The sequence below is a fragment of the Nicotiana tabacum genome, chromosome 7 (assembly GCF_000715075.1).
Source record: "Nicotiana tabacum cultivar K326 chromosome 7, ASM71507v2, whole genome shotgun sequence".
Lineage (NCBI taxonomy): Eukaryota > Viridiplantae > Streptophyta > Magnoliopsida > Solanales > Solanaceae > Nicotiana > Nicotiana tabacum.
Window position 1 is genome coordinate 68,424,763 of NC_134086.1, and position 26,063 is coordinate 68,450,825.

At 39.0% G+C, this 26,063-nt stretch overlaps 1 protein-coding gene and 1 long non-coding RNA gene across 2 annotated transcripts; one reads left to right on the forward strand and one right to left on the reverse strand.

Annotated features, from left to right (window-relative positions):
* The first annotated feature begins 348 nt into the window (after positions 1-348).
* On the forward strand, positions 349-3,245 carry LOC142182543 (uncharacterized). Its single transcript, XR_012711347.1, has 2 exons — positions 349-651; positions 2,973-3,245. It is a non-coding gene; the product is annotated as an uncharacterized LOC142182543 (long non-coding RNA).
* A 17,664-nt stretch (positions 3,246-20,909) lies between these two features.
* On the reverse strand, positions 20,910-21,539 carry LOC107794609 (secreted RxLR effector protein 161-like). Its single transcript, XM_075218445.1, has one exon. It carries the CDS (start codon positions 21,537-21,539, stop codon positions 20,910-20,912), a length of 630 nt encoding a protein of 209 aa, XP_075074546.1.
* Positions 21,540-26,063: the final 4,524 nt, after the last annotated feature.

Sequence of the window (26,063 nt, forward strand, 5' to 3'; positions counted from 1 at the left end):
ATATATAAGACCTATACCGGACTCCGGAACTAAAATACGGGCCTGATACTATCAAATTCAATTACATCCAAATTTCCAAAAAAACTCTAAAATTTTCAGTTAAACAATTTTCTTCAAAAATTCATTTCTCGAGCTTGGGACCTCGGAATTCGATTCCGGGCATACGCCCAAGTCCCATATTTTCCTACGGACCCTTCGGGACCGTCAAATCATGGGTCCGGGTCCGTTTACCCAAAATATTGACCGAAGTCAACCTAAATTCATTTTAAAAGCAAAATTAATTATTTTTCACAGAATTTCACATAATGGCTTTCCGGATACATGTCCGGACTGTGCACGCAAATCAAGGAGAGACAAAAAGGAGGGTTTAAGGCCTCGAAACATAGAATTTAGTTCTAAAACAAGTATAAATCGCTAACGCTGCATCACTCATTTTTTAACAGCAATTTCAGGATCTGTGGAGACAAACCGTCGTTTTCAGTCATAAGTGAGGCAATTCGGTCAGAGTTTGACGAGGTTTCCGGCGAGGTTTTCCGTTTTAGATTTTGTTCACGAGTCCGATCTCTAGTCATTTATGGAACAAATATTCGATTTTTTGAGTAATCCGAGCCTGAGATTCTGTCGATTAATTTGAAAGTGTGGCTGCTTGAGGTTTGTTTTTACTTTGAATTTAATCTTTTCTCCGTGTTCCTGTTTCTTTGATATTATGACTGCCCTATGAGTGTTCGGTTATTTTGTGTTTTGTTTAAACTATCTCTTAATTTGATTTGTTAATGCTTAGTTTGAATATGATACATTAGATAGAATAGAAGTGAATTAGTTGTTTAGTTTTTAGAGTGATGAACTCATGATCTGTTTGGCTAAATAATTTTGGGTTAAAATTCATCGAGAGCGCAAAGTAAATCATGACAGTGAAAGAAATTAAGGGTAGTTGTGTTTAGATTGATTCTGTTTGGTGATAATTCTTGTTTGTAGTAGATAACAAGTTGGAGTTTAATGAAACATAATGATATGGGAGTTGACGTAAAGACTTGGGCAATTAGTGTTAATTTGCTTACATATTTAGGAGTTGAGTTTGGATTAGATACATGAAATAAAAATTAACAGAAAGTGAGTGTGCTATGAATTTTCCTATTTAGTTTTCTTTTACTTTTTACTTTTACCTTTTCTTAATTACTCGTTAGTAACATGATTAGGCCGCCAATACTTGGGTAGGCACGCCTTAGGACTTTTGTTAGTGTTGAGGCGAGATGTCGTTCCCTTAATTAAATTAATCTAGGGAATGCCCCGAAGAATTTGTATATATTTTATTTCGGGGAATGCCCCGTAGTATACTGTAATTGGAGGCTGAAAGCGAAGTCGAAGTATTTTTATTTTTATTCTTATTTTATTTTTATTTTTATCTTTCTTTTATTTGGGTGGGGACGACCTCGAGCCTCTTTTGTGTTTACTTTCCTTTTTCTGTGTTTTAACCTCAATTTGAATATTTTAAAAGCCAACTAGATCGAGTATGCAACCATACTAGTTACGGGACTTGGGGAATGCCTAGCACCTTCTCCCCGAGTCAAATAAGCCCCCTTACCCGAATCTCTAGTTCGGACTTAGTTTTGGAGTCCCAAGTGTTTTAAAAGTGAAAATTATTTTTAAACGGTGACCTGACACACCGATACCAAATATCAGGTGGCGACTCTGAAATATCTTTTAAAACACAAATTTTGTCCCTTTTCTAATTGAAAACCCTTTTAAGCTTTACAAAATCTTTTTTTTTATATTTTTTAGAGGGTTAGTAGGGCGGTAAAAAAGGGTGTGACAAATCTGGCTATTTTTGAATTTCTCCCTCTTATATTCGCTAAGGTCCAACACCACCAGGACCTCTTGCATACCGTATTTCTCGTGAAAAAATCACACATAGCCAGATTTATGTGTGAAAAAATCACACATACCATATGCTCCCCCAAATTGCCTTTTTATTGAACCCCAAGCGTAGGTCAGCCTTTAGGTCATTTTTATTTGCATCATATCATTACGACCTAGTAGGGCCCGGTCCTAGGTGCTATGTACTTTGTAGGAAATCTGTCCAAATTGTGTCAAATGAGCCCGCTAGCCCAATTATATTTTTCTTTCACAACTTTTTCAAGAAAAGACAAAAAAATGAAAACAAAAAATCCAAAAAATCAAAAAAAAAAAGAAGAAAATCCAAAAAGATTTTATGTGGTTCAAAAAAAGACAAAAAATATGTTTTCTCCAAATCAGTTTTTTTATTTCTCTCTTATATCCAATCTTCCCGAACTATGCATACCTGATTCTCTTCTTTCAGAGCAGGATTCGTAGGTAGTCCACATAGGGTATGGTTTTCCAAGTAAGTCTTAGGTTCTTGGCTTCCGGGGTCGTAGCCAAATCTTGTATGTTTAGCCACATTTGGCTTCATCGGCCATTTTTGCAAAATAGGGCTAGTTTCTCAAAGTAGTCTGTTATCTCATGTCATAGAGCTCTGAGTCTACAATAATGTGTCCTCTCAGTTTTAAGGTCCATTCTTATTGTATTTGCATGTCTATCCACTTTTGGCCACATCGGCCATTCTTTCAAAATAAGGTCATTTTTGCAAAAGTTGTTCAGTGGCCCATGTATTAGAGTTCTGAGTCCACAATAGGTATAATATTACTTTAAGGCCCGTCCTGGTTGAATTTGCATCTCTAGATGCGTTTGGCCATATCGGCCATTTTTGCAAAAAGGGTCATTTGTGCAAAGTAATCTTAGAGATTGTGATTCCCGAGAGTTTGGGGGTTATGTGGGCCTTTTTGAAATATTTTTCCATTTCTTAGTGGTCACCCTTGTTGAGTTTACATTCAAGCCACCCTTGGCCACATATGTCATTTTGCAAAAATAGCTCAATCATTCCTTGCATGTGTCCAATAGGAGGTGCCAAGTGTCCTAAGTCACTAACTTTATTTGGTCATATTTTTCTTATTCAGGTATGGATCCATGTACCAGAGCTCGAGCATGACAGATACCCGAGGACCACTGCACTCAGGAGTTGCTTAATGAGCCTTTTATGTTATGAGTCTGTTTTTATGTTTGTCTTTCACTTTGTAGTCTTGTCCAGTAGTATTGCATCTTTTAGGTGATGTTAGAGTCTATCATAGTCTAGTTGAGTTTGTCGAGTCTTTTGTTATCGTACTTACTGTTTTGTATTTGAAAACAAAAAAATAGTTATAAATGGAAAATCCAAAAAGATTTTGTTTTTAGTTTATTTTGTTCATTACATTTCCATAATTACGCTTGGTCTGATTCATGTGGAACATGATACGTAGGCAACCTATATAGAGTTCGATCGAATCATTAGTAAATAAAAAATAAAAAAAAGGAGAAATGTTGTGGGACGTGAGGGATGAGGGGAAAGAAAAAAGTGATTATAAGAAAAGAAAAGAGAGGTAGGAAAATGAACAAGCCAAGAAGTGCTAGAATAGAAAGAAAAGTGAAGATTGATATGAACAAATTGGGATGATTCCAAATGACCTTGTGACCCTCGAAGTCATTCTAGAACCTTTAATTGTTGCTAGGGGCATTGCACGCAATGTGATATTTCTATCTGATAAATGCCATAACGCTAACATGCTGGCTTTGTTTTGTTCCTCTTTGTTACTTTCATTGTTATCATAACAGAGGGGTTAGTTTGTGGCACTTTGGCGATTCATCTAGACAACATAAGGTCAAAGAGCAAGGTAGTCATGGCTAGCAAAGACTTAGACACAGGAGTTGTTAACCCGCCGAGGGAGATTGTTGAATCGGAATCGGAACTGAAAGAGGAGGTCTGGAGGTTGAAACATCAGATGGAGAAAATGTATCAGGCCTGGATTAAGGGACACCCTTCACCTTCTTCCCTACCAACTATGCAGAAAACCCTGCTTCTGTTCCATCACTGTCCCAAACCTATATGCCAAGTACCGTTGATCTTTCCCCACAATACGCACTACGCTTCACCCCTTACCACTCTTACCCTGGCACCTCAGCCTAAATTTTTCATGCTCCACCAGCCAAAACAACCTCATACCCTGCTTCGACATCTGCTCTTATTTTGTACCCTCTTAACAAGCTACCCTCCAATGATCCTCTAGTGAGCTCGCATTCCAAGCTCCAAATACCCAGTACTATGCCTCGGAACCCACCTTCAAAGTCCCAGGTCCTTACTCCTATACTTCTCACTTTGAGCCTCATGTTGAAGCTGAGAAACCACCTAAGAACGTGGAGTGTGGCCAGGTGAAATATTCAAGGGTTAGGTAGCCATGTGAGTGTGGCTTATAAGGATTTGTGTTTGTTCCCTGATGTCTAACTGCCTATCGGGTTCAAGATGCCCAACTTTCACTTGTGTGACGGACATGGGGATCCTATAGCCCATATGAGAGGTTATTGCAGTAAGATGAGAGGCGCCGAGGGGAAAGACGAATTACTGATGGCTTACTTAAGCTAGAGTCTGAGTGGGGCGGCTCTAGAATGGTACACCCGCCAGGACGCCATCAGGTGGTACACATGGGACAATTTGGCTCAGGCCTTTGCTTGACATTTTCAGTACAACATAGACATTGTCCTGGATCGCCTATCCTTAACCAAGATAGAGAAGAAACCTAGTGAAAGTTTTAGGGAATATGGTTTCAGATGGAGAGAGTAAGCTGCGCGAGTCAATCCTCCGATGGAGGAAGATGAAATGGTCGAGTACATTCTTCAAGCCCTGGAGCCTACTTACTTCGACCATTTGATCTCATCCATTGGTAAGCCTTTCAATGATGTGGTAAATATGGGAGAAATGGTGTAAGAAGGGCTCAAGTCGAGCAAGATCATGAGCTACTCTGCTATAAAAGCAACCACACAGGCAATCCAAAGTGGTATAAGAAGCTTACCGGGTCAGAAGAAAAAGGATAATGTTGCCATTGTTGTCTCGGGATCACGACATGGCCCAACGGGCCCGTCTCACCAATATACCCAGCCTCGACCCTGACCCCAACCCCAAACCTATCCCCAAGCTCCACATAATTCACCTCAGTATTATCCCCCGAACAATGTCCAATCATTTTTTTCAACCACTGGGTCACTCCTTATGGAGAGAACCATCACCGTATGATACTCTTTCGCCTTCACAACATTTTAGAACACCCAACAACCCTAGAAAATAGGGGCATAGAGGTTAACAAAGGCAAAGAAATAGTTTCACACCAATCAGAGAATCCTACACAAGCTTGTTTGAAAAATTAAAATATTCTGGCCTAATTGAGCCACTCCTTGGCTATACTCCGGACCCATATGCAAAAGGTTTTGATCCTGTTGTACGGTGCATGTACCACTCTAATGTCCAAGGGCATAGCATTGAAGATTGTCGTGCTTTGAAAAGGGAGATAGAAAGAATGATTCAAGAAGGGATAATTGTGGTCCAGGACAGTGATACCTAGAACATCGTGCAGAATCCTTTACCTGCACATGATGATGCACACTTTGTGGGGAGGATGCGTGGTGACAAGGAGTATGAGAATCCTCTTGGGAACTTGCTGACTGAAGTTAATGATATTGAAATTGGTGAAGGTCCCGGTAATCTTGCTGTGCAACCCAGTAGCTAAGATAACGAGTTTGGTAATTGGAAAGACACTCCTTTCTTGGCTAGCCAGAGAGGAGTTTTGGTGGTTTATTTTGTTGTCATTTTTGTTGTTCGGGTTATTTCAGGGTTGTAATCTGGATATTATCTTGTGGCTCAAACCCTTCTTCTTCTTCTTCTTATTTTGCCTAGTTCATTTAGTGGTAGTAACTTGTCTAGTGATATATAGGATTGTTCCAAGTTTGTAACCCATGTCTATTTTTCTTGTTTTGTTCAAACCCTTTTCACCATCTGTCTAATGCAATCTCTTATTTTCTGTCAGTTCTAGTTAGTTTTTATTTATGTCACTTTTTCTTTTATAGTTCTTTTCATGCTGACTCTAGTGACATGACATGCACACATAATTCTCAGCTTGGTCTTGAAAGTTAGTCTAATCATGAAGCAATGACACAGTTTTGAATATTATAAAAAGATATTTAACGAAACAACAAGCATTCTAAGATAACCCGATGCTTGAATTAAGTGAAACTGAGGTAGTTAGTCTGGAAAATCAAGAGGTTGATGAGAGCATACAATAAATGAATGTATCTAAAGTAGTTTGAGGTAGATCAGTCAGTGCTGAAATGCATTATTCTACATCGAGATAAGGTTGAGTTAAGTCTGCTTCGAACTGGAAAGGGTCATTTATTGGGACAAAGGTATTGCCCATTGGCACTTTTTGTTTGTGTTGATTCCATCAATAGATACTATGTATCATTTCTTTGCTTATCTTCAATTGCATGTTTGTACATCGCATTTTTAAAGTTTGGTATGCCGAAAGGATTTTATTCTGCTACCCAAACACTTTTATCTTTTACTATCCCTTTTGAGCCTTAATTTATTTTGTTTCATACCCCTCTTTTGGAATCAACAATAGAGTTAGGAACTAGAAAAGAAAAAGAGAAAAAGAATAAAAAGAAAGGAAAAGAAAAAAAAGAGAAAAGAAAAAAAAAGAAAAGAAAAAAAGGAAAAGAAAGAAAAGGAAAAGAAAAAAAACAAAATAATCCAACTTTGTGTTGTAATTACGTTCGACCTGATTCCTTTTAAGGATACATAGACAACCTTACTTTGAGGTTCGGTCCCATCAAAGCAAAAATCCAAGAAAATAAAATAAAAAAATTCCTCAGACTCCAATAAACTGGGGCTGATGTTTTATTTTAGCCAAAAGATCTGATTCCAAAAATTATAATTTTGAACACTTTCATCTTAAATTATTTTGAGCCCTCATGCCACCCTTTCTTTCCAACCCTGTCTAAAAGCCTACATTACGGTCCAAAGAAAGACCTTCTGCCTAATCTTTGAGGATGTCAAATCAAGTGTGTGGTGAAAGTATGATCTTCCTGCATCATGGGTAATACCTTTGTTCTCAGTACAAAGAGAGAAAATGATAAAATGAGATAGTCTTCTCGGCGAAAACTCTTATGGGCACCGTAATGCGACAGTGAGCTGAGAAAAGGAGCAAAATAAGAGAGGCTTGATGGTGAAAACCATTCAGGGCACTACAAGTTGAGTGAGGATTATGGATCAAATAGGACAATTGGAGCGCTGAAGCCCAGTTTCACAACTTAGAGGCATAACAAGAGTTGAAGACTAGACTCGCTAGACAGATCATGCCGCTTAATCCAAAATGCATGTCATGGTCAGTGGAGATGGCCTTCAAATCAGATTAGTTTCTATTTTGTTATTTTTCCTGGGTAAAAATATTTTCTTGTAAGATACCATCTCTTCTCATTTTTCCCCTTACTTTGTTTCTCTTATTTTATTTGAGTCCCTTTTGAGTCTGTTTTTGTCAGAACAAGAAAAAAATGACTTCAAAATCTGCTACCAGATTTCCAATTGCACAAAGCAGAGTCTCGCTAGCACATCGAAGTGGCACAAGTCAGGAAAGAGTAGTATGCACACTAAATGGGTGACAATTGATGTGCTTTGGGATTCTTGTGAAATGCTAAGGTTCGGTCTATTCATGAGCACAATGCAACAGATAAAAGGATTTGGGGCTTGAACGGATCAGAGGTATTTTCCATGATAAGGTTTGAAAAGAAAGTGGTTAGCCAATAACAAGCAAGGTCCCCAGGTTGAAATCAAAGTTATCATGGCAAGTGTAGAGCAATTTCCCTCAAAGGCAAGGCCACAAACCAACCACCATGTTTAAACTCACAAGTTTTCTTTGTTTGAAACAGGGACGAAGACTATGTCCAAATCAAAGCTTGGGAGCTTAAATTTTTCAAGTGTCGTGCCTAAATTTTGTCAGCACAAAGGCTATTTGAGAAGGTTTTTACTTGCTAGGCATTTACCTAGTTGAGAAGGTTTTTACCTCCTACACATTCCCCTCGTTGAGAAGACCATTACCTCCTAGGCATTTTTCCTAGTTGAGAAGAACCACACCTCCTAGGCATTGTCCCTAGTCAGAAGAGTCTTTAGTTTTCTTTAAGTTCAGGGGTCCCGCCTGAAAAATAGGGTCAGTATTAGTTTCCTTGCGACGTTTATATTTAGTCTTCCTTAAGTTCAAGGGTCCCTCCTGGAGAATAGGATCAGTTTTAGTTTCCTAAGTTGTTAGTCTTTAGTTTTCTTAATGTTCAGGGGTCCTGCCTGCAGATAGTTTCCTTAAGTTGTTAATCTTTAGCTTTTCTCGAGTTCAGGTGTCCTGCCTGGAGAATAAGTCAGTTTTTAGTCTTCTTAAGTTGTTAATCTTTAGTTTTCCTTGAGTTCAGGGGTCCCGCCGGGAGAATATGGTCAATTCTTAGTTTAGTTAAGCTCAGTTTATAGTTTTCCTTAAGCTCAATCTCACAGGAGATGTGCTTCCTAGTTTTGGGTCATTTAAGTTCATTCTTAAAAGATGCACTTCCTAGTTTGAGTCATTAAAGTTTCAGCCCTAGGAGATGCACTTCCTAGTCTAGGTTTTCAAGTTATATTTTTGTTTTAGGAGATGCACTTCCTAAATTGAGATTTTACCCCAAGGAGATGCACTTCCTAGTTTTGGGTCATTTAAGTTCATTCTTAGGAGACGCACTTCCTAGTTTGAGTCATTGAAGTTTCACCCCTAGAAGATGCACTTCCTAGTCAGGGTTTTCAGGTTATATTTTTTTAGGAGACGCACTTCCTAAATTGAGATTTTACCCCTAGGAGACGTACTTCCTAGTTTTGGGTCATTTAAGTTCATTCTTAGGTGACACACTTCTTAGTTTGAGTCATTAAAGTTTCACCTCTAGGAGATGCACTTTCTAGTTTTGGGTCATTTAAGTTCATTCCTAGGAGACGGACTTCCTAGTTTGAGTCATTGAAGTTTCACCCTTGGAGACACACTTCCTAGTATGGGTCTTGGTGTTTATACTATTTAAAAGACACACTTCCTAAATTGAGATTTTACCCATAGGAGAAGCACTTCCTAATTTTGCTTCATTCAAGTTTCACCCTTAGGAGACGCTCTTCCTAGTTCGAGTCATTCAAGTTTTACCCCTAGGAGACGCATTTCCTAGTTTGGTTCATTCATGTTTCATCCCTAGGAGACGCACTTCCTAGTTTGGATTATTCAAGTGTTATCCTTAGGAGACACACTTCTTAGTTTGGTTCATTCAAGTTTCATCCCTAGGAGACACACTTCCTAGTTTGGTTCATTCAAGTTTCATCCCTAGGAGACACACTTCCTAGTTTGAGTTTTTGAGTTCATCCCTAGGAGACGCACATCTTAGTCGAATCTTTAGTTTTACTCTCATCATTGCATCAATAGCATAAGTGATTTACAGTTTTGCTAACAACTCAAAAAATCTTCCCAGTGCAAGCTGGGGCAGAAAATTTTGTTTATTTTGTTGTTTTGATTGCAGGCACCCACTTGGAGAACGAGAAATTCTTTTCAGAGTTACTTCAAATTTCAAGTCAGTAGCAGGCACCCACCTGATGAATGAGGGAAGTCATTTTAGAATTCAATTTAAGTTAGAAGTAGCAGAAGCTCGCCTCAAGAATGCGAGTCGACAGTCCGAGATGATCAAAAGAAGAAATTTCAATCCAGAATGAAAGAAAAGAAAAAAGAAGTAAATCCAAATACGGAAGCATGTGAAAGATGTGAACTTCTCAAGACATGGTTGAAGTCACGAGCACTGCTTGTTCGATCTTGATCAGAAGAAGTCATGGAAGAATGAATCAGCACCTGCAGCTAGCAAGCATCAAGGTTCAAATAAAAAGTGTGCATGAAGAACTATTCAAGTCTCAAGATCAAGTTTCAAAAGACTTATAAACAGGAATATTTTAACTCAAAGCTGACATGCCTAGTTAGTCTTTTTCACTTTTGATTTTGATGTAATAATAGTACCGCGGACCGGAACCTCGACGGCGCCTCAATCGGCTCTCCACATCGGTATACTCCTTCGCTTTTCTCACTTCTGAACTACAGTGGCCTGATTCCCTTATAGCCAAGGATATGTAGGCAGCTGAGATACCAGGGCTCGGTCACATTCTCTTTTATTTTAGTTTTTGGTCTCTCTAAATAAGGGTCGGTTCAAAAAACCTGTCTCGTCGTTCTTTGTCTGAAAACTCTTCATGTTTCTAGTCAAAGAGGGACAGTTGTAGACATGTAATTTTTGATCCTCCCCGAGATTTTATATATTTTAGCATTTAAATATTTAGTTTAGGTCTAATATCTATATTTTAACTAGTTTTAACTCTTTTATTTTATTTTATCACAAAAATAAAAATTACAAAAAATATTTTCTTTATTTAGCTAATTGATATTTTATTTAGTTACTTTTAGTTTATTTATCATTTAAAAAACTAAAAAATACTAATATTTTTACTTTTATTTAGTTTTATTTTAGTAACTTATTTTTATTAAGAGTGGTTTTTATATTTTATAGATACATTATGTTATTTAGTCTTCAAACCCCAAAGTTAACACCCAATAAGACATGGACCCAACTCCAATCTCCTAAATTAAAGCCCAAAATTGGACCATCTTTTTGAGCCCAATACCCTTAAACCCACAAAAAAACCTAATATCCCAAGAACTCTAAGCCATCAGCTTCTTCTTGGGGAGACCCCAAAAAACGGAACCCCTTCCAAGAGCAGCTGCTCAAGGCCCAGCCATTTCCACCAAGATCTGCCAGAAATCGACCACCCCCATCTCCATTCCTCACCCAAACAACATCCCTCTTCCTCATTTTCACACCACCAAGAGACCCCATCTCTGACCAAACCATCCACCCTCCACCACACCCTTTTCCATACACAAACGACCACCCTCACCATAAAATCAAACCAGCGGTAGACCCCTCTGACCTAACCACCATTCTAGCCGCCGCGGCGCCTCACTTGCACACAGAGACATAGCTGAAATATGGACAGACCTTAGAGAACAGAGAAATAAGAGAATGGATTGAGAGGGCACGAATAGAGAGAAGATATTAGGAGAAGAAATCGCTAATGTCGCATCACTCATTTTTGAACAGCAATTTAACGAACCTGTGGAGACAGTCATAAGCGAGGAAATCCGGTTAGAGTTTGACAAGGTTTCTAGCGAGGTTTTCCGTTTTAGATTTTGTTTGCGGGTTAGATCTCTGGTCATTTATGGAACAAATACTCGATTTTCTGAGTAATCCGAGCCTGAGATTCTATCGATTAATTTGAAAGTGTGGCTGCTTGAGGTCTGTTTCTACTTTGAATTTAATCTTTTCTCCATGTTCCCGTTTCTTTGATATTATGACTGCCCTATGAGTGTTCAGTTATTTTGTGTTTTGTTTAAAACTATCTCTTAATTTGATTTGTTTATGCTTAGTTTGAATATGATACATTAGATAGAACAGAAATGAATTAGTTGGTTAGTTTTTAGAATGATGAACACATGATATGTTTGGCTTAATAATTTTGCGTTAGTTAGTTAACAAATGAATTAGTTAGTTAAAATTCATCGAGAGCGCAAAGTAAATCACGGCAGTGAATGAAATTAAGGGTAGTTGTGTTTGGATTGATTCTATTTGGTAATAATTCTTGTTTGTAGTTGATAACAAGTTGGAGTTTGATGAAATATAATGATATGGGAGTTGGGGTAAAGACTTGGGTCAATTAATGTTAATTTACTTACATATTAGGAGTTGAGTTTGGATTAGATACATGAAATAAAAATTAACAGAAAGTGAGCGTGCTATGAATTTTCCTACATAGTTTTCTTTACTTTTTACTTTTAGCTTTTCTTAATTACTCGTTAGTAATATGATTAGGCCGCCAATACTTGGGTAGGCAAGCCTTAAGACTTTTGTTAGTGTTGAGGCGAGAGGCCGTTCCCTTAATTAAATTAATCTAGGGAATGCCCCGAAGAATTTGTATATATTTTATTTCGGGGAATGCCCCGTAGTATACTGTAATTGGAGGCTGAAAGCGAAGTCGAAGTATTTTTATTCTTATTTTATTTTTATTTTTAACTTTCTTTTATTTGGGTGGGGACGACCTCGAGCCTCTTTTGTGTTTACTTTTCCTTTTTCTGTGTTTTAACCTCAATTTGAATATTTTAAAAGTCAACTAGATCTAGTATGCAACCATATTAGTTACGGGACTTGGGGAATGCCTAGCACCTTCTCCCCGAGTCAAATGAGCCCCCTTACCCGAATCTCTAGTTCAGACTTAGTTTTGGAGTCCCAAGTGTTTTAAAAGTGAAAATTGTTTTTTAAACGGTGACCTGACACACAGAAACCAAATGTCAGGTGGCGACTCTGAAATATCTTTTAAAACACAAATTTTGTCACTTTTCTAATTGAAAACCTTTTTAAGCTTTACAAATTTTTTTTTTATATTTTTTAGAGGGTTAGTAGGGCGGTAAAAAAGGGTGTGACAAATCTGGCTATTTTTGAATTTCTCCCTCTTATATTCGCTACGGTCCAACACCACCAGGACATCTTGCATACCGTATTTCTCGTGAAAAAATCACACATAGCTAGATTTATAACTAGTAATTAAAAAATAGCCATAGTTCCAAAAGTAATAGAAATTTAGCCACTTTTTTAATTTAAAGATAAAATCTTAACAAAAACACCCTTATAATTTCAAAAAAGTCCCATCATAGTATGTTGGAGTTTAAATTTTTTTACATATGAGATTCCAGTATAATGTATTGGAAATTTTATAATGTGCTAGAGTTCCATCATAATATATTGGAAGTTTATACACAGTATCTCCATAATCCAGTATGTTGGAACTTTCTGTATGCTGGAGTTTCAACATAATAAGTTGGAAGTTTATAGCAGGTGCTCCATATTCCAACATATTATGCTAGAACTTTCCGTGTTTTAACGAAATAGTGGTTATTTTTTAATGACTTTCCAAATACTGGCTAATTTTTAATTATCAATCCGAAAACTAGCTAGCCCGTGCTAGTTTCACCTTGTTATAAAAATTAGTAATGGAAAAAAAAATGAAGAAGATTTTACTAATTGAAATTTAATTTAGTGCATTCATACCCTTTTAAGTTGAAAATCAGTTGAATTTGTTTAAAAAAAAGTAAACCACGCAACTCAAGTAATCAAAATTTAAATGTACTTAGTTTAATATCACGAGTATCCATGTTGAAGCATAGATCAGGGAGCAAAAATCTAATTTCTCTGGTAATATATCAATAATAATGATGACAATATTGAGGCTATACATATTTGCAGTCCAACAACTTGTCACGACCCTAACCCAGACTTGGTCGTGATGGCTCCTTTCATGAAGACAAGGCCAGCTGACACGTTTTCAATTCATTTTTAAAGCAATTAAGTAATAAAACTAAGTTAAAATCATAATCATAAATCCCAAAAGAGGTAAATAAAATAGTATAGTTTGCGGAAATATAACCCAACATAGCCCGATACCGGGGTGTCACCAGTCATGAGCAATCTACAATCTGGAATAAGACAAGAAAATCTACATAGCCCAATACAGATCCAAAACAGAGAAAAATAAGATAAGGGAAGAAGTTCTGGGCTGCAAACGCCGGTAGCTACCTAGAAAATCTTTGAATCCGCCTGAGCTGGAAAGATCAACACTCGGTAGCGGGACCAGATGCGCCTGAATCTGCACACAGGGTGCAAGGAGTAAAGTGAGTACTCCAACTCAGTGAGTAATAGTCATAAATAAAGACTGAGAATATGAAATCACGTAAGGCACATTACAGGCTATAATGAAGTAGTAAAAGCCAGTAAAAACAGTGAATCGGTGAAGATATGTAAAATCACTTTAGTTCAGTTTAAACTTCAAAAATGCCTTTTTCACAATTAAGCAAGTAAATGATAGGCAATTAGGAAAACTAAACACATAAAGGATCTCCCCTCGGGCACAATGTCAACAAATCCGCCCCTCGGGCAATATATCAGAACAATACTGGCCCCTCGGTCTATATCTCACATCACAATGGGTACCCACGCTCACTGGTGGTTTGCAGACTCCTGGAGGGGCCCCTTATGGCCCAAGCGCAATATCAAGCCATCTCATAGCGTCATCACTAGGCTCTCGGCCTCATATCAACAAGCCACCTCAGTCAAAATCTCACAGCCACTCGGGCAATAGTAAAACATGATGCTCAGCCCAAAATATCATTTAAAAATATCATTTAAGTGTTAAAGCAGAGTAAGCATGGCTGAGTTATGAAAACAGTAGAATATAGCATGACTGAGTTCAAGCATGAAGTCAAAACAGTAAGGAAATATCAGTAAAAATCCCCTAAGGGTTCAAATAGTTGGCACGAGGCTCAAATATGGCATTCAGCCCAAATCATGATGATAACAAATAGTTTTCAGTCAAATACGCAGTAAAACGGTCATTGGGGATGGACTAAGTCACAATGCCCAACAGGGCACGACCCCACGCTCGTCATCTAGCGTGTGCGTCACCTCAATATAGCACAACGATGTGCAGTCCAGGGTTTCATACCTTTAGGACATCATTTACAATCATTACTCACCTCAATCCGATCCAAACTATAGCTCCTTTTGCCCCTTGAATCGGCCTCCACTCATATCGAATCTATCCAAAATCAGAATCACGACGTCAAAATATGCTAAGGGAACGAAGCCCAAGTGAAAATAATCAATTTACAATATAAATCCCGAAATTTCCAAAATCCGACCCCTGGACCCACGTCTCGGAATTCAATAAAATTTACACCAATAGATTCCTTATCTCCTCACGAGTTCATACATATCAAAAGTACCAAAATCCAACCACAAATGGCCCCTCAAATCTTCAAGTCTAAGTCTCCAATACCAAGCCCTAGTTTCCCAAATTTTAACCCTAAAATTCCATTAATTACAGCTCTAATCCGTGAAATAATACCATAGGAACGAGTTTTTGGTCCAAAATACTTACCTCACTGAAGTCCCCTTGAAATCCTTCTTCAAAATCGTCCAAAAAACTCCAAAGCTGACTTAGAATTGGTGGAATAGCTCAAAAATCGCGAAGGAAACAATTTATACTTTCTGGCCCAGGGATTTCTCATCTGCGGCCAAATTCCCGCTTCTGCGGAACCACATTTGCAGTCAACGAACCGCTTCTGCAGTTTTCACTTAAGTCCCAACTTTCCGCATCTGTGATGCTAACTCCGCACCTACGCCATCGCAGGTGCGGTTACCTAACCGCTTCTGTGGTCACATCCTCCCCAACCACTTTACGCTTCTGCGGACTTCTTTCTCACATCTGCGACATTGCACCTGCGGTCCCCAATCTGCAGGTACGGAAACAACAGAAGTAGAAAATCTGCAGCTTTACCAAAAATTCCAAACTCTTCGTCAACCATCCGAAATCACCCCGAGGCCCCAGAACCTCAACCAAAAGACAAAACATATCCCATAACCTTGTTCAAACTTATAAAAATCTTCAAAACACCTCAAACAACATTGAATCAACCAAAACATATCGGATTCAAGCCTAAGTTTCCAAAATCTTTCGAATTACGCTTTTGATAAAAAACCCAACCAAACCACGTCCGAATGACCTAAAATTTTGCACACACATACCAAATGACACAAAGGAACTACTTTAACTCCTAAAATTCCATTCTGACCCCTATATCAAAATCTCACTTATCAACCGGAAAACACCAAAAATCCAATTTCGCCAATTCAAGCCTAAATCTACTCACAACCTCCAAAACTCATTCTGATCACGCTCCTAAGTCCCAAGTCACCTCCCAAAGCTATCCGAACCATCAGAACTCACATTCGATCCCTCTAAAACATAAGTCAACATCCGTTGACTTTTCCAACTTAAGCTTCCTCAAAAGAGACTAAGTGTCTCAAACCTTCCCAAAACCTTTCCGAACCCGAGCCAACCAACCTGATAATATATAGAACCGATAGACAAAGCAATAAGAAGCATAAATGGGGGAAACAGAGTAGTAACTCATGAAATGATAGGCCGGGTCGTTACATACTCCCCCCTCTTAAATAAATGTTTGTCCTAAAACGAGGATATCTGCTCTGCATCTCCTGCTCGGTCTCCTAGGTAGCCTCCTCCACGAGCCAACCTTTCCACTGCATCTTCACTGAAGCTATATCCTTTGATCTCAACTTTCAAACCTGACGACCCAAAATAGCTACTGGCTCCACATCACAGGTCATATCATTATCTAACTGAACCGTGTTGAAATCCAGAACATAAGACAGATCCCCAATATACTTCTGGAGCATATAAACATGAAATACCGGATGCACACTCGACAAGCTGGGTGGCAAAGAAGCTCATAAGCCACCTCCCCAATCCTCCGAGGCACCTCAAAAGGCCCAATGAACCGAGGACTCAATTTACCTTTCTTCCCAAATCTCAGAACACCATTCATGGGTGAAACCATGAACAGAACATTCTCAGCATAACTCTTTTGCCTCGACTGCGCTCTACGAATCCTCTCATGAATTACCTTCACCTTTTCTAAAGCATCCTGCACCAAGTCTGTCCCCAATAGCTTGGCCTCACCGGGCTCGAACTAACCAACTGGAGACCTACACCGCCTCCTATACAAAGCCTCATATGGAGCCATCTGAATACTCGACTGGTAGCTGTCGTTATAAGCAAACTCTGCAAGCAGTAGTGTTAAATTGTATGGATCTACCAAATCGTAGAGTACCTGGTCCTCTACAAGATTCTGCTGAGAGCACTTAGTAAAGCAGTAAGTAAATGAGGCAGAGGATTTTTACATGGATAAATCTCACACAAAGGGATCAAAATATCACGACCTACCTTGCAGGCTTTTAACTTCACTAACTTGTAATCTTACCTATTACAAGCCACTTTACAATATTTCCTATTGCAAAGAATTTACTCAAATAACTTGTGGTACCTTTACCACAAGCAACTTTGTGACTATCCTAGTTACAAAGGCTTTTTCTAACTTGTGATGCTATCACCACAATCCACTTTGTAATTCTACGATTACAAAGACTTTTCCTTATGACTAAATCTAGTCACAACATAAACTCAACGAGTTTACGGATTTACAAGAGGATTCCTAATCAGTATGTTTCTAGATAAGCGATTTAAGAGATATTGTAAGTACAATAACAAGGTTACAACTCAACTAGGACATCAAGCATCAATCTTTTAGGAACTGGTCCGTAGTGGCGTTCACCCTTGTTCTTCAAGCTTGAGCGGATGATTTTTTCTGGTTTTGCAAGAGGCTTGAATAAGAAACAGAAACCTTCCAGTGATATTTTTGTATAAAGCACATTTGGTACATCTTGATCACATGAATTGAAATGAAGTGAGTACTTTGTTTGGTTAGAGAGTGAGTGGGCTGACAGTAGTGTAGTACGGCAGAAACAGTGTCGTCGGTCACTTCATTTCCAGCTGTGTCCAAATGACTTTGTACTGCTATAAGGAAACCACAAAAGCATCCGGTCCTTGTTTGGTTCCTAGTTCCTGAAGCTGTTGCAATTCATCTTTAGCTAAAATCTGTTAACGATTGCAGTAATCCAAGTAGGTCAGGTTCCCTATCTGGTTCTTAGTCAAAAGTTTGTTAGATCATCAAAACATCAGGCAAGAGCATTTAAGATCTATCAATTTCCCCCTTTTTGGTGATGACAAACTTCAACAATTATAAATCGAAATTGGGACAGTAGAAACCAAACAACCAGTTTCAAAGAGTTCACCCTGAGACTATGCCTTGTCTTAAAGAATAATAGAGCATAAGAACTAGTTCCCCAATGTGTAATTTCCCCTTTTTGGCATCATTAAAAAGAATAACATCACAAAGAAGTCCAGCTAAGCTAACTCATGCCACATATGTGCACACAATCATGAGAAAGAATAGAACACATAGAGACAGTACGAGACATAAGAAAAAAGATTCATATTAATAATTTTTAATATGCCTTGTCCTTTGAAAAAAGGAAGAGTTTACATTGGACTTGTTCACAACAGTAGTAGTAGTACATCCCAACCATAAAAGAGCAAAAAAAACATCCACCAACCATCAACAAGGAGACAAAGAAGAAGAAACATATCCAGAATACTGGGAACTGAAGGGGTTCTTAGGGGGCACTAGGAGGAAAAGGCTTGGAAGCTGCAGCAAGTTTCTGGAGAACAAGGTCTCTTTGGGCATTTTCCGAATTTTGCTCATTGAGCAGTTCAGCCTTCAGGTTTCGCCCTGAGATCAGCATTTCTTGGGTCAAACGGATCACCTCATCATTTGACATGGGAAACCCTCGGGCTTGCTGACCTTCCAGGATAGCATTCCTGGCCTTCAATCGACGTATTTCTCAGCTGCACTGTTCTGGGCATTGATGAGCTGAGACATAGTTGAAGTACTTCCTACACCCCCATACTTCTCAATACACTTGCACTCTTCCAAGGTTGTCTGAGAGAATGTCTGGTTACGGGACCCCACTTTACCTGTTCCTAGTGGAACCTCAAAGAATTTGAACACGTGAGTGAGCAAGAATCCACAGGGAAGCCCGTGATTACCATCCTTGAAATTGGCCACCTTCTGTATGTGTTCAATCATTATGGCAGGCAGACTCACAGGGTTGAAACCGTCCAGTTGCTCCATTAGGTATAGATCAGATTTTGAATTTACAAACCTCCTTTCTGCTTGAGGCAACAAGACTTTGTTAACCAGCTCAAACAACAGCTGGTAGATAGGGAGTAGTGCTTTCTTATGGATCTGGTCCCCTTTCTGATTAGAATTATCTTTCATCACTACATTTCTAAAGTTGTACTGACAGACATCTCGTACACTCGACACCCCAACTGTAGGAACTCGCAAAATTTCTCCAAGCAATTTCACGTCAAAGACAATGTCCACCCCATTGACCAACGCATAAACATGGTCAGTATCGACTGGAAAAAGACTGGCGAAAAAACTCTGTACCTCCTCCTCATACGCTTTAGGGGAATCAATATAGAATAGACGCATCCATGGTTGAAACTCCACCATTTCCAGAATTTGGCGCATTCCGGCCATCTCCGAGATTGTTGGGTCAAACGTACGACCTAGCAGAACTTTTTGATGCCTTAGGTGCTCAAAGCCAAGGCAGACCTCACTTCTTGCTTTCATTCCAGAACTAGGTTCTTCAACTGTTTCAGACTTGCGTTTCCTATGCTTTTCTCCACTAACTTTGCCTTTCCCCTTGGACTTGAGAAGAATATCGTCATCACTCACTGCCTCCTTCAACTTGGACTTAAAAGTAGACCCTTTCTCTATTGAAACAGACTCAGCCTTTTTCGAGGACTGCCTTACAAGGGAACCTGGTTCCTTAGGAGTTCCTTCTTCCACCTCCACTACAGGAATAGCTTCATCACTTATAGGTACACCATCCTTCACCAACTTTCTTCTTTTCTTCTTACTAATTTTCTTGATCTTTTGGAGTGCAGAGTCGTAGGCCACTTTGACTTGAAGCCTGGTAGTCCGCCGCTTAATTTCATACTCAGGGGTGGAGACAACTCTTTGCTTACTTATGAATGCATCAAGGGCCACGTTGTCCACGTCTTCTTTATCACCACATCGCATTTCTGGTGCTTGAATTCACATGGGCACAACGTCAAATGCAGGAATAGCATTGTCCTGGGGATGAGAGTCCTGACCTGGCTCCTCCGGAGAGGGATCAGGTTCCTCATGTTATACCCCAGTAGAGTATACTACGGCATCCCCTTCAACAACCATAACGACCCCTTCTACCCAAAAGCTTTGTGACTTATGTTTCTGGGAAATAACTTCATGCAATACCCCATCAGCGGATACCACAAACACAGTCTTTTCTTCTTCAACCGGTGCTTCCACAACCATGGAGTCGACGGTACCGATGGCGGAGCCTTTTGTGAACTTAGTATTTTGACCTTGTTCTCCATTTAGGGTTTGACTGGTATGGGCAATAGACGATGGAAAGAACGGAACAGTAATTTCAAGGGTTTCTGAGTTGGGAAGAGGTTGGGAAACTAGGGAAAGTGTGACTGTAGCAGTAGGAGTGATAGAGGGTGACAAAGACTCAGTGAAGGCGAGAGCTTCCATAGATGGGTCAGAGGTGATTACAGTTGAGGCAGAGAGATCGGAAGTTTTCTCAGCCATTGGAAGAGGTGGTGTGATGATCCTTTCCTTTTGGGTGAATCTAGAATATGGCCTATGGTTAAGAAGGACATAAGAGAGGGTTTTTTTAACGGAGAGGATAATTACGAAGGGAGAAGAATAGGCACCGGTTCTGAAACGACAGTTGGGCGTGGAGAATTGTGATATTTCAGAGGGAGATGGAACGTTTTGAATTGAAGAGACGTGACAGCCGGATCGAAAAAGTTGATGACATGGCAGTTGTATTTTGTACCTTTTAAGATGTGTATTAAAGGATGCACAGAACTACTAACCTTTAGTACAAGAACCTGGTTCTTGAAAAAACATTTTCTTCAAACCGTTTTTGAAAAGTATTGATCCTCTTTTATCAGTCATGTACTGCATCTAATGCTTCTATTCTTATCATGTGTGTCTACCTGCAACAGTATTGAAGTGAGTTAGACATGGCCAAAAACTCTTTGAACTAATTATTTCTTAAGAATACGAGCCAGCTAAAGAGGAATTAGGTTCTTAATTTGGCTTCAACAGTCCTAGCTTTACTCTGTTTCTTTCAAACTATTTCCTACTCAATGCCTTGGTGAAAATGTCTGCAATTTGATCTTCCGTGCTGCAGAACTTCATGCATATCAACCCTTTCTCCACATTTTCTCTCAGAAAATGATGCCTCACATCAATATGTTTGGTCCTTTTATGTTGAATTGGATTCTTTGCCATATTGAGTGCACTGGTGTTGTCACATAGGAGAGTCACACTCTCAGTGATAACTCCAAAATCCTCCAGCTACTGCTTGATCCACAGAAGCTGAGCACAACAGGATGCTGTAGCTACATATTCAGCTTCAACTGTTGAAAGAGCCACTGAATTTTGTTTCCTTGTCCACCAATAGATAAGACATGATCCTAAGAAGTGAGCCATCCCAGAAGTGCTTTTTCTGTCCATAAGATAACCTGCATAGTCTGCATCAGCATACCCAATCAGATTAAAACTGTCACCTGATGGATAATATAGCACCAAGTCTCGCGTGCCTTTGAGATATCTCAGTATTCTTTTGGTAGCTTTCAAGTGAGATTCCTTGGGATTTGATTGAAACCTCGCACACAGCCCTACGCTGAAGACAATATCAGGTCGACTGGCAATGAGATAAAAGAGAGACCCAATGATGCCTCTATACATTGTTTGATTCACAGGAGATCCAGTTTTATCCATGTCCAGTCGAGTGACAGTTGCAATGGGACTGTCTATCACTTTTGATGCTTCCATGTCAAACCTCTTTAAGAGTTCCCTAATGTATTTTTGCTGACAAATGGAAGTACCCTTTGGGGACTGTTTTACTTGAAGACCCAGGAAGAAGTTTAATTCCCCTATCATACTCATTTCAAATTTGCTTCCCTCAATGGTAATTTCTTTCATGCTTGTTGGGAAATCATTGGGGGAGAGATACTAGACATGGTGCAGGCTTTTTTCTGTGGGCAGGAACTACCCAAATTTGTGACTCATACAAATTTGTTCCTACTATCTAAGAAGAAGGATGTCCTGAACTTCTCAGATTTAAGGCCAATTAGCTTGAGTAATTTATCTAACAAAAGCATATCGAGGGTTATTCATGAGAGGCTAGTGGATATAATTCCCAATATTATATCTGATGAGCAAGCAGGGTTTGTAAAAGGTAGAAGTATTGCTGAGAATGTATTACTAACTCAAAAAATAATCATTGGCATTAGATTAAGGACAAAGGCAGGCCCTAATGTAGTTCTAAAATTGGACATGATGAAGGCATATGATCTACTCTCCTGGATTATTCTCACAAAGATCTTGAGGAAGAGGGGATTCTCTGAATGGTTTATTGGATTGATTTTTGGGATTGTATCAAATAATTGGTATTCAGTTCTAGTTAATGGCCAACCACATGGTTTTTTCAAGTCAACCAGAGGGGTGAAATAGGGTGACCCTCTATCACCTATACTGTTTATACTGGCTGCAGAGGCAATGTCAAGGGGTCTAAATGCTTTACATCATAATCTGTACTTTTGTGGATTCGGAATGCCGAAGTGGAGCCCTAAGATCAACCATATTGCTTATGCAGAGATGCAATCATTTTCTCATCCTCAGATGCTACTTCTTTAAGATTGATTATGGAAGTTCTAAATGCTTACAAAAGCAGCATCTGGACAACTAATCAACAAGGCAAAATCTGCAGTTTATGTTCACCATTCTACAAGCGATGAAGTTGTTAGGAAGATTGAAGGAATAACTAGTATACAGGAAAAGGATTTCCCATTCATCTATCTGGGTTGTCCTATTTTTTAAAAAAAGAGAAAAATGGAGTATTATAAAGATTTGATATCAAAAGTGTTGGATAAACTTCAAGCGTGGAAAGGGAAACTATTATCTGTTGGAGGAAGGGCAGTATTAATCAACAGTGTGTTGCAAACCATGCCAATTCATCTACTTTCTGCAGTAAATCCACCGGCCTATGTTTTAACAAACTACATAAGTTATTTGCGAGATTCTACTGGAGCAATTCTATTGATGGTAGAGCTAGACATTGGGCATCTTGGGATACTTTATGCTTACCTAAACATGAAGGAGGAGTGGGATATCGATCCTTAAATGATATGTCAAATGCTCTCTTTTCCAAGCTATGGTGGAACTTCAGGACTAAGCCATCTTTATGTAGCTCTTTTATGAGTCAAAAATATTTGAAGAAGATGCATGCAACTGTTGTGCCTTGGAGAGGTGGATCACACGTTTGGAGAAAAATGTTGGAATGCAGAGACTCTACTAAACATCTAATTTTCTGGAAACTAAAAATGGGATCTTCCCTATTTTGGTTTGACAATTGGACAGGCTTGGGGGCCCTTTACTTTGTAATACCCCCAGAGTTTATAGTTGATGAAACAATCCAGAATGTGAATGATGTTGTTGTGGAAGGAGAGTGGGATGAACATAAAATCAGAGAAATATTGCCACGTGACTTAGCTATGCACATTATGCACACCATACAAGCTCCATCGATGAATGATGAACTGGACAAACCTATCTGGTGTTTGGAAACAAGAGGTCAATTCATGGTTAAGTCAGCTTGGGAATATTTGAGGAGAAGGAAAGATCCAGCTATTACATACGACAACATGTGGGTTAAAGGATTGCCTTTTAAGTTCTCATTTTTTATGTGAAAACTGTGGAAAGGTAAGCTACCACTTGATGATGTAATTAGAAGGATGGGATACTACATGCCATCTAAATGTTGGTGTTGTGTAATGCCAAAGGAAGACACATTAAGCCATGTTTTCTATCGGTCACTCACAGCCTTAAAGGTTTGGTCTTACTTCTATTCTCATGCTGGATTATCTCTTGAGAGCTTAAACCTGCATCAGGCTGGAAAACAAAGGTAATTCCGAGACTCAAACCAATATTCCAAGCACTTCCTAGTATAATTTTGCGGGAACTATGGAAAAGGAGTAACAACAACAAGCATGGTGAGGCAGTGTCAACCAATCGAGTGGTATACCAAGTCTCAAATACTATTCAATCTCTTATTAAACTAAGGAAGCCAGGCATTGACCAAGTACCATTCAGATGGCCTGATATACTTAGAATGATGGAGAACTACACTCCCAAACTAAAGTTCAACAAGGTTTTATGGGAACTCCCTATGACAGATTGGACAAAAATTAACACTGATGGGGCCTCGAGAGGTAGTCCAGGTAGGAGTTCAATTGGCTTTTGCTTTAGGAATGAGGAAGGAGATCCGGTCTATGCGTGTGGAAAAGAAATTCAAGAGGTGACAAACACTCAAGCAGAAACAAGGGCAATTTTGGAGGCCCTGAAACATTGTTTGACTAATGAGATGAATAACATATGGGTAGAAACTGATTCTATGCTGCTCAAGAAGGTTATCACAAGGGAGTGGAAACCACCCTGGGTTATTGAGGAGGAAGTGAAAGAGATAAGGTAGATGCTAATGTTATGCAATGGCAGGATAACACATATTTTCAGAGAGGGGAACAAGCTAGCTGATCATTTGGCAAACTATGCTCTTGATCAAGGAGTCATAGAATGACACTCTTTTCATCATCTGGATACACAAGGCAGAAGACTAGTTAATGGAGACAAAATGCAATGTCCATTTCTGAGAGTAAAGGCTTCGAGGTAGTAGAAGGAGAGGTTAACACAAGGGCAAAGGGGATGATTTCAAATCCTAGGGGAGGAAAAGAAGTTGACAAATGTTATTTTACTAACCTTGGGTTCTTTTTTGCAGGAATCGATACTGTGCTCAAGCCATGTCACTTAATAGGACTTCTATGGGTGGTATTAGTACTTTGTGCTCAATCCCTTGAAGGAGGAAAGGTGATATGCATAAGCTTGAGGAAAATCAATTATTTGAAATGGCAATCCATTAAAGAAAAACAGAAGGCTAAGAGGAATAATTCATCAATGCAGCATCATAGTCGAGCACATGAAGTATCCAATAGTGTAGGGAACTCAACAACACACAAAGGATGGACACATGACATCGAGGTCAAATGTAGCAGAATCACTGATGAACCCAACATCCATAATGCTGCAGAAGTGACTTGTAGGTGGATATCTTCAATACACAACAGGAAAGGGAACCAGTCTTTAGGAATACAACAGAAGGATATTTGCATCGCATGGTTCTAGAAGCAGGTTGTGTCTGGAAATAATGAAGATTTATTAAAGTTCATCATAAAGAACTTTTCAAACGCAGCAACCTACACCAATCCAATGCACTCTCTTGACTGGAAGTGTGTTAAACAAAGGGAGGGGATCAAGGATAAGTACTCGATAGGAGTAAAAAGCTTAGAAGCATGGTTGCACATGCCAAGAACATGGGGCCACAAAGGATTCATGAAACTTGGGACTTTAAATAAAGGAACATTGGGCAGTGTTTTCTGCACACCTAAAGTTTGGGACAAAGCATGGGCCATTACAATTACCCATGGAAGACTAAAAAAAGGAAAACTTCTTGTATTTTCGAGGTGCTGGAGATTTTGCACAACAAGGAATCATTAGGAGCATATCAAGGTAACGCACGCCTATACAAAAATCATCTGTAATAGGCTTTCTTTAATAGCAAAAAGGCTTGGATGGAGCAACAATGTTGCTCAAAAAGCTCAACAGTTCTTCAAGAGGGAATCAACATGGCAACCTTCGATGCAGGAAGAATTTGAGACACAATGGGGTAATATGCAGTCAATAATGGAACAAGACATACACTTTTATGGCAATCAAAGGTTCACACAAATACACAATGAGTTACGCTATTATTGTAAGTGCAGCAACAGGTACAAGATGCAGTTAAAGACAATCTGGACTGAATACTGGACTTTGGATATATTTTTCATAAATTTACAAAGTCGAAATACACTCTATTATAGGACGCTCACTGTGCAGGACTACATTTTAAGCACTTGGCTAATGCTAGATCTAATGTAATATCAATGTTGAATTTCAAACTCAATATTGATAATAGGTTTCATGTAACCGTCAAAGTTTATGTATTTCATTATGTTAGACCCCCTGACAATGTATTTTATTTATGATTTTATTAGTTATAAAATTATACCTAAGAGATTGCCAAGTGGATCAAAAAAAAATTCGCTTCCCATAAGTTTTGCGAATTCTTCACACAGAGAGTCAGTTGTTGCTCCAAAAATGATATCATCAACATAAACTTGAGCAATGAGCAGGTTCCTTCCTCGTTTCTTTAGGAAAAGAGTGTTTTTAATCTTCCCTCTCTTAAACCCATTTTCTAAGAGAAATTTTGATAATCTTTCATACCACACTCGAGGAGCCTGCTTTAACCCATACAGAGCTTTGTTCAATTTGAACACATATTCAGGGTGCTCGTGACATTCAAACCTAGGGTGTTGCTTCACATAGACTTCTTCCTTAAGCAGTCCATTCATA

Coding starts and splice junctions, on each gene's coding strand:
- LOC107794609 (XM_075218445.1), bottom strand. CDS start 21,539: ATGAAAGAAATTACCATTGAGGGAAGCAAATTTGAAATGAGTATGATA.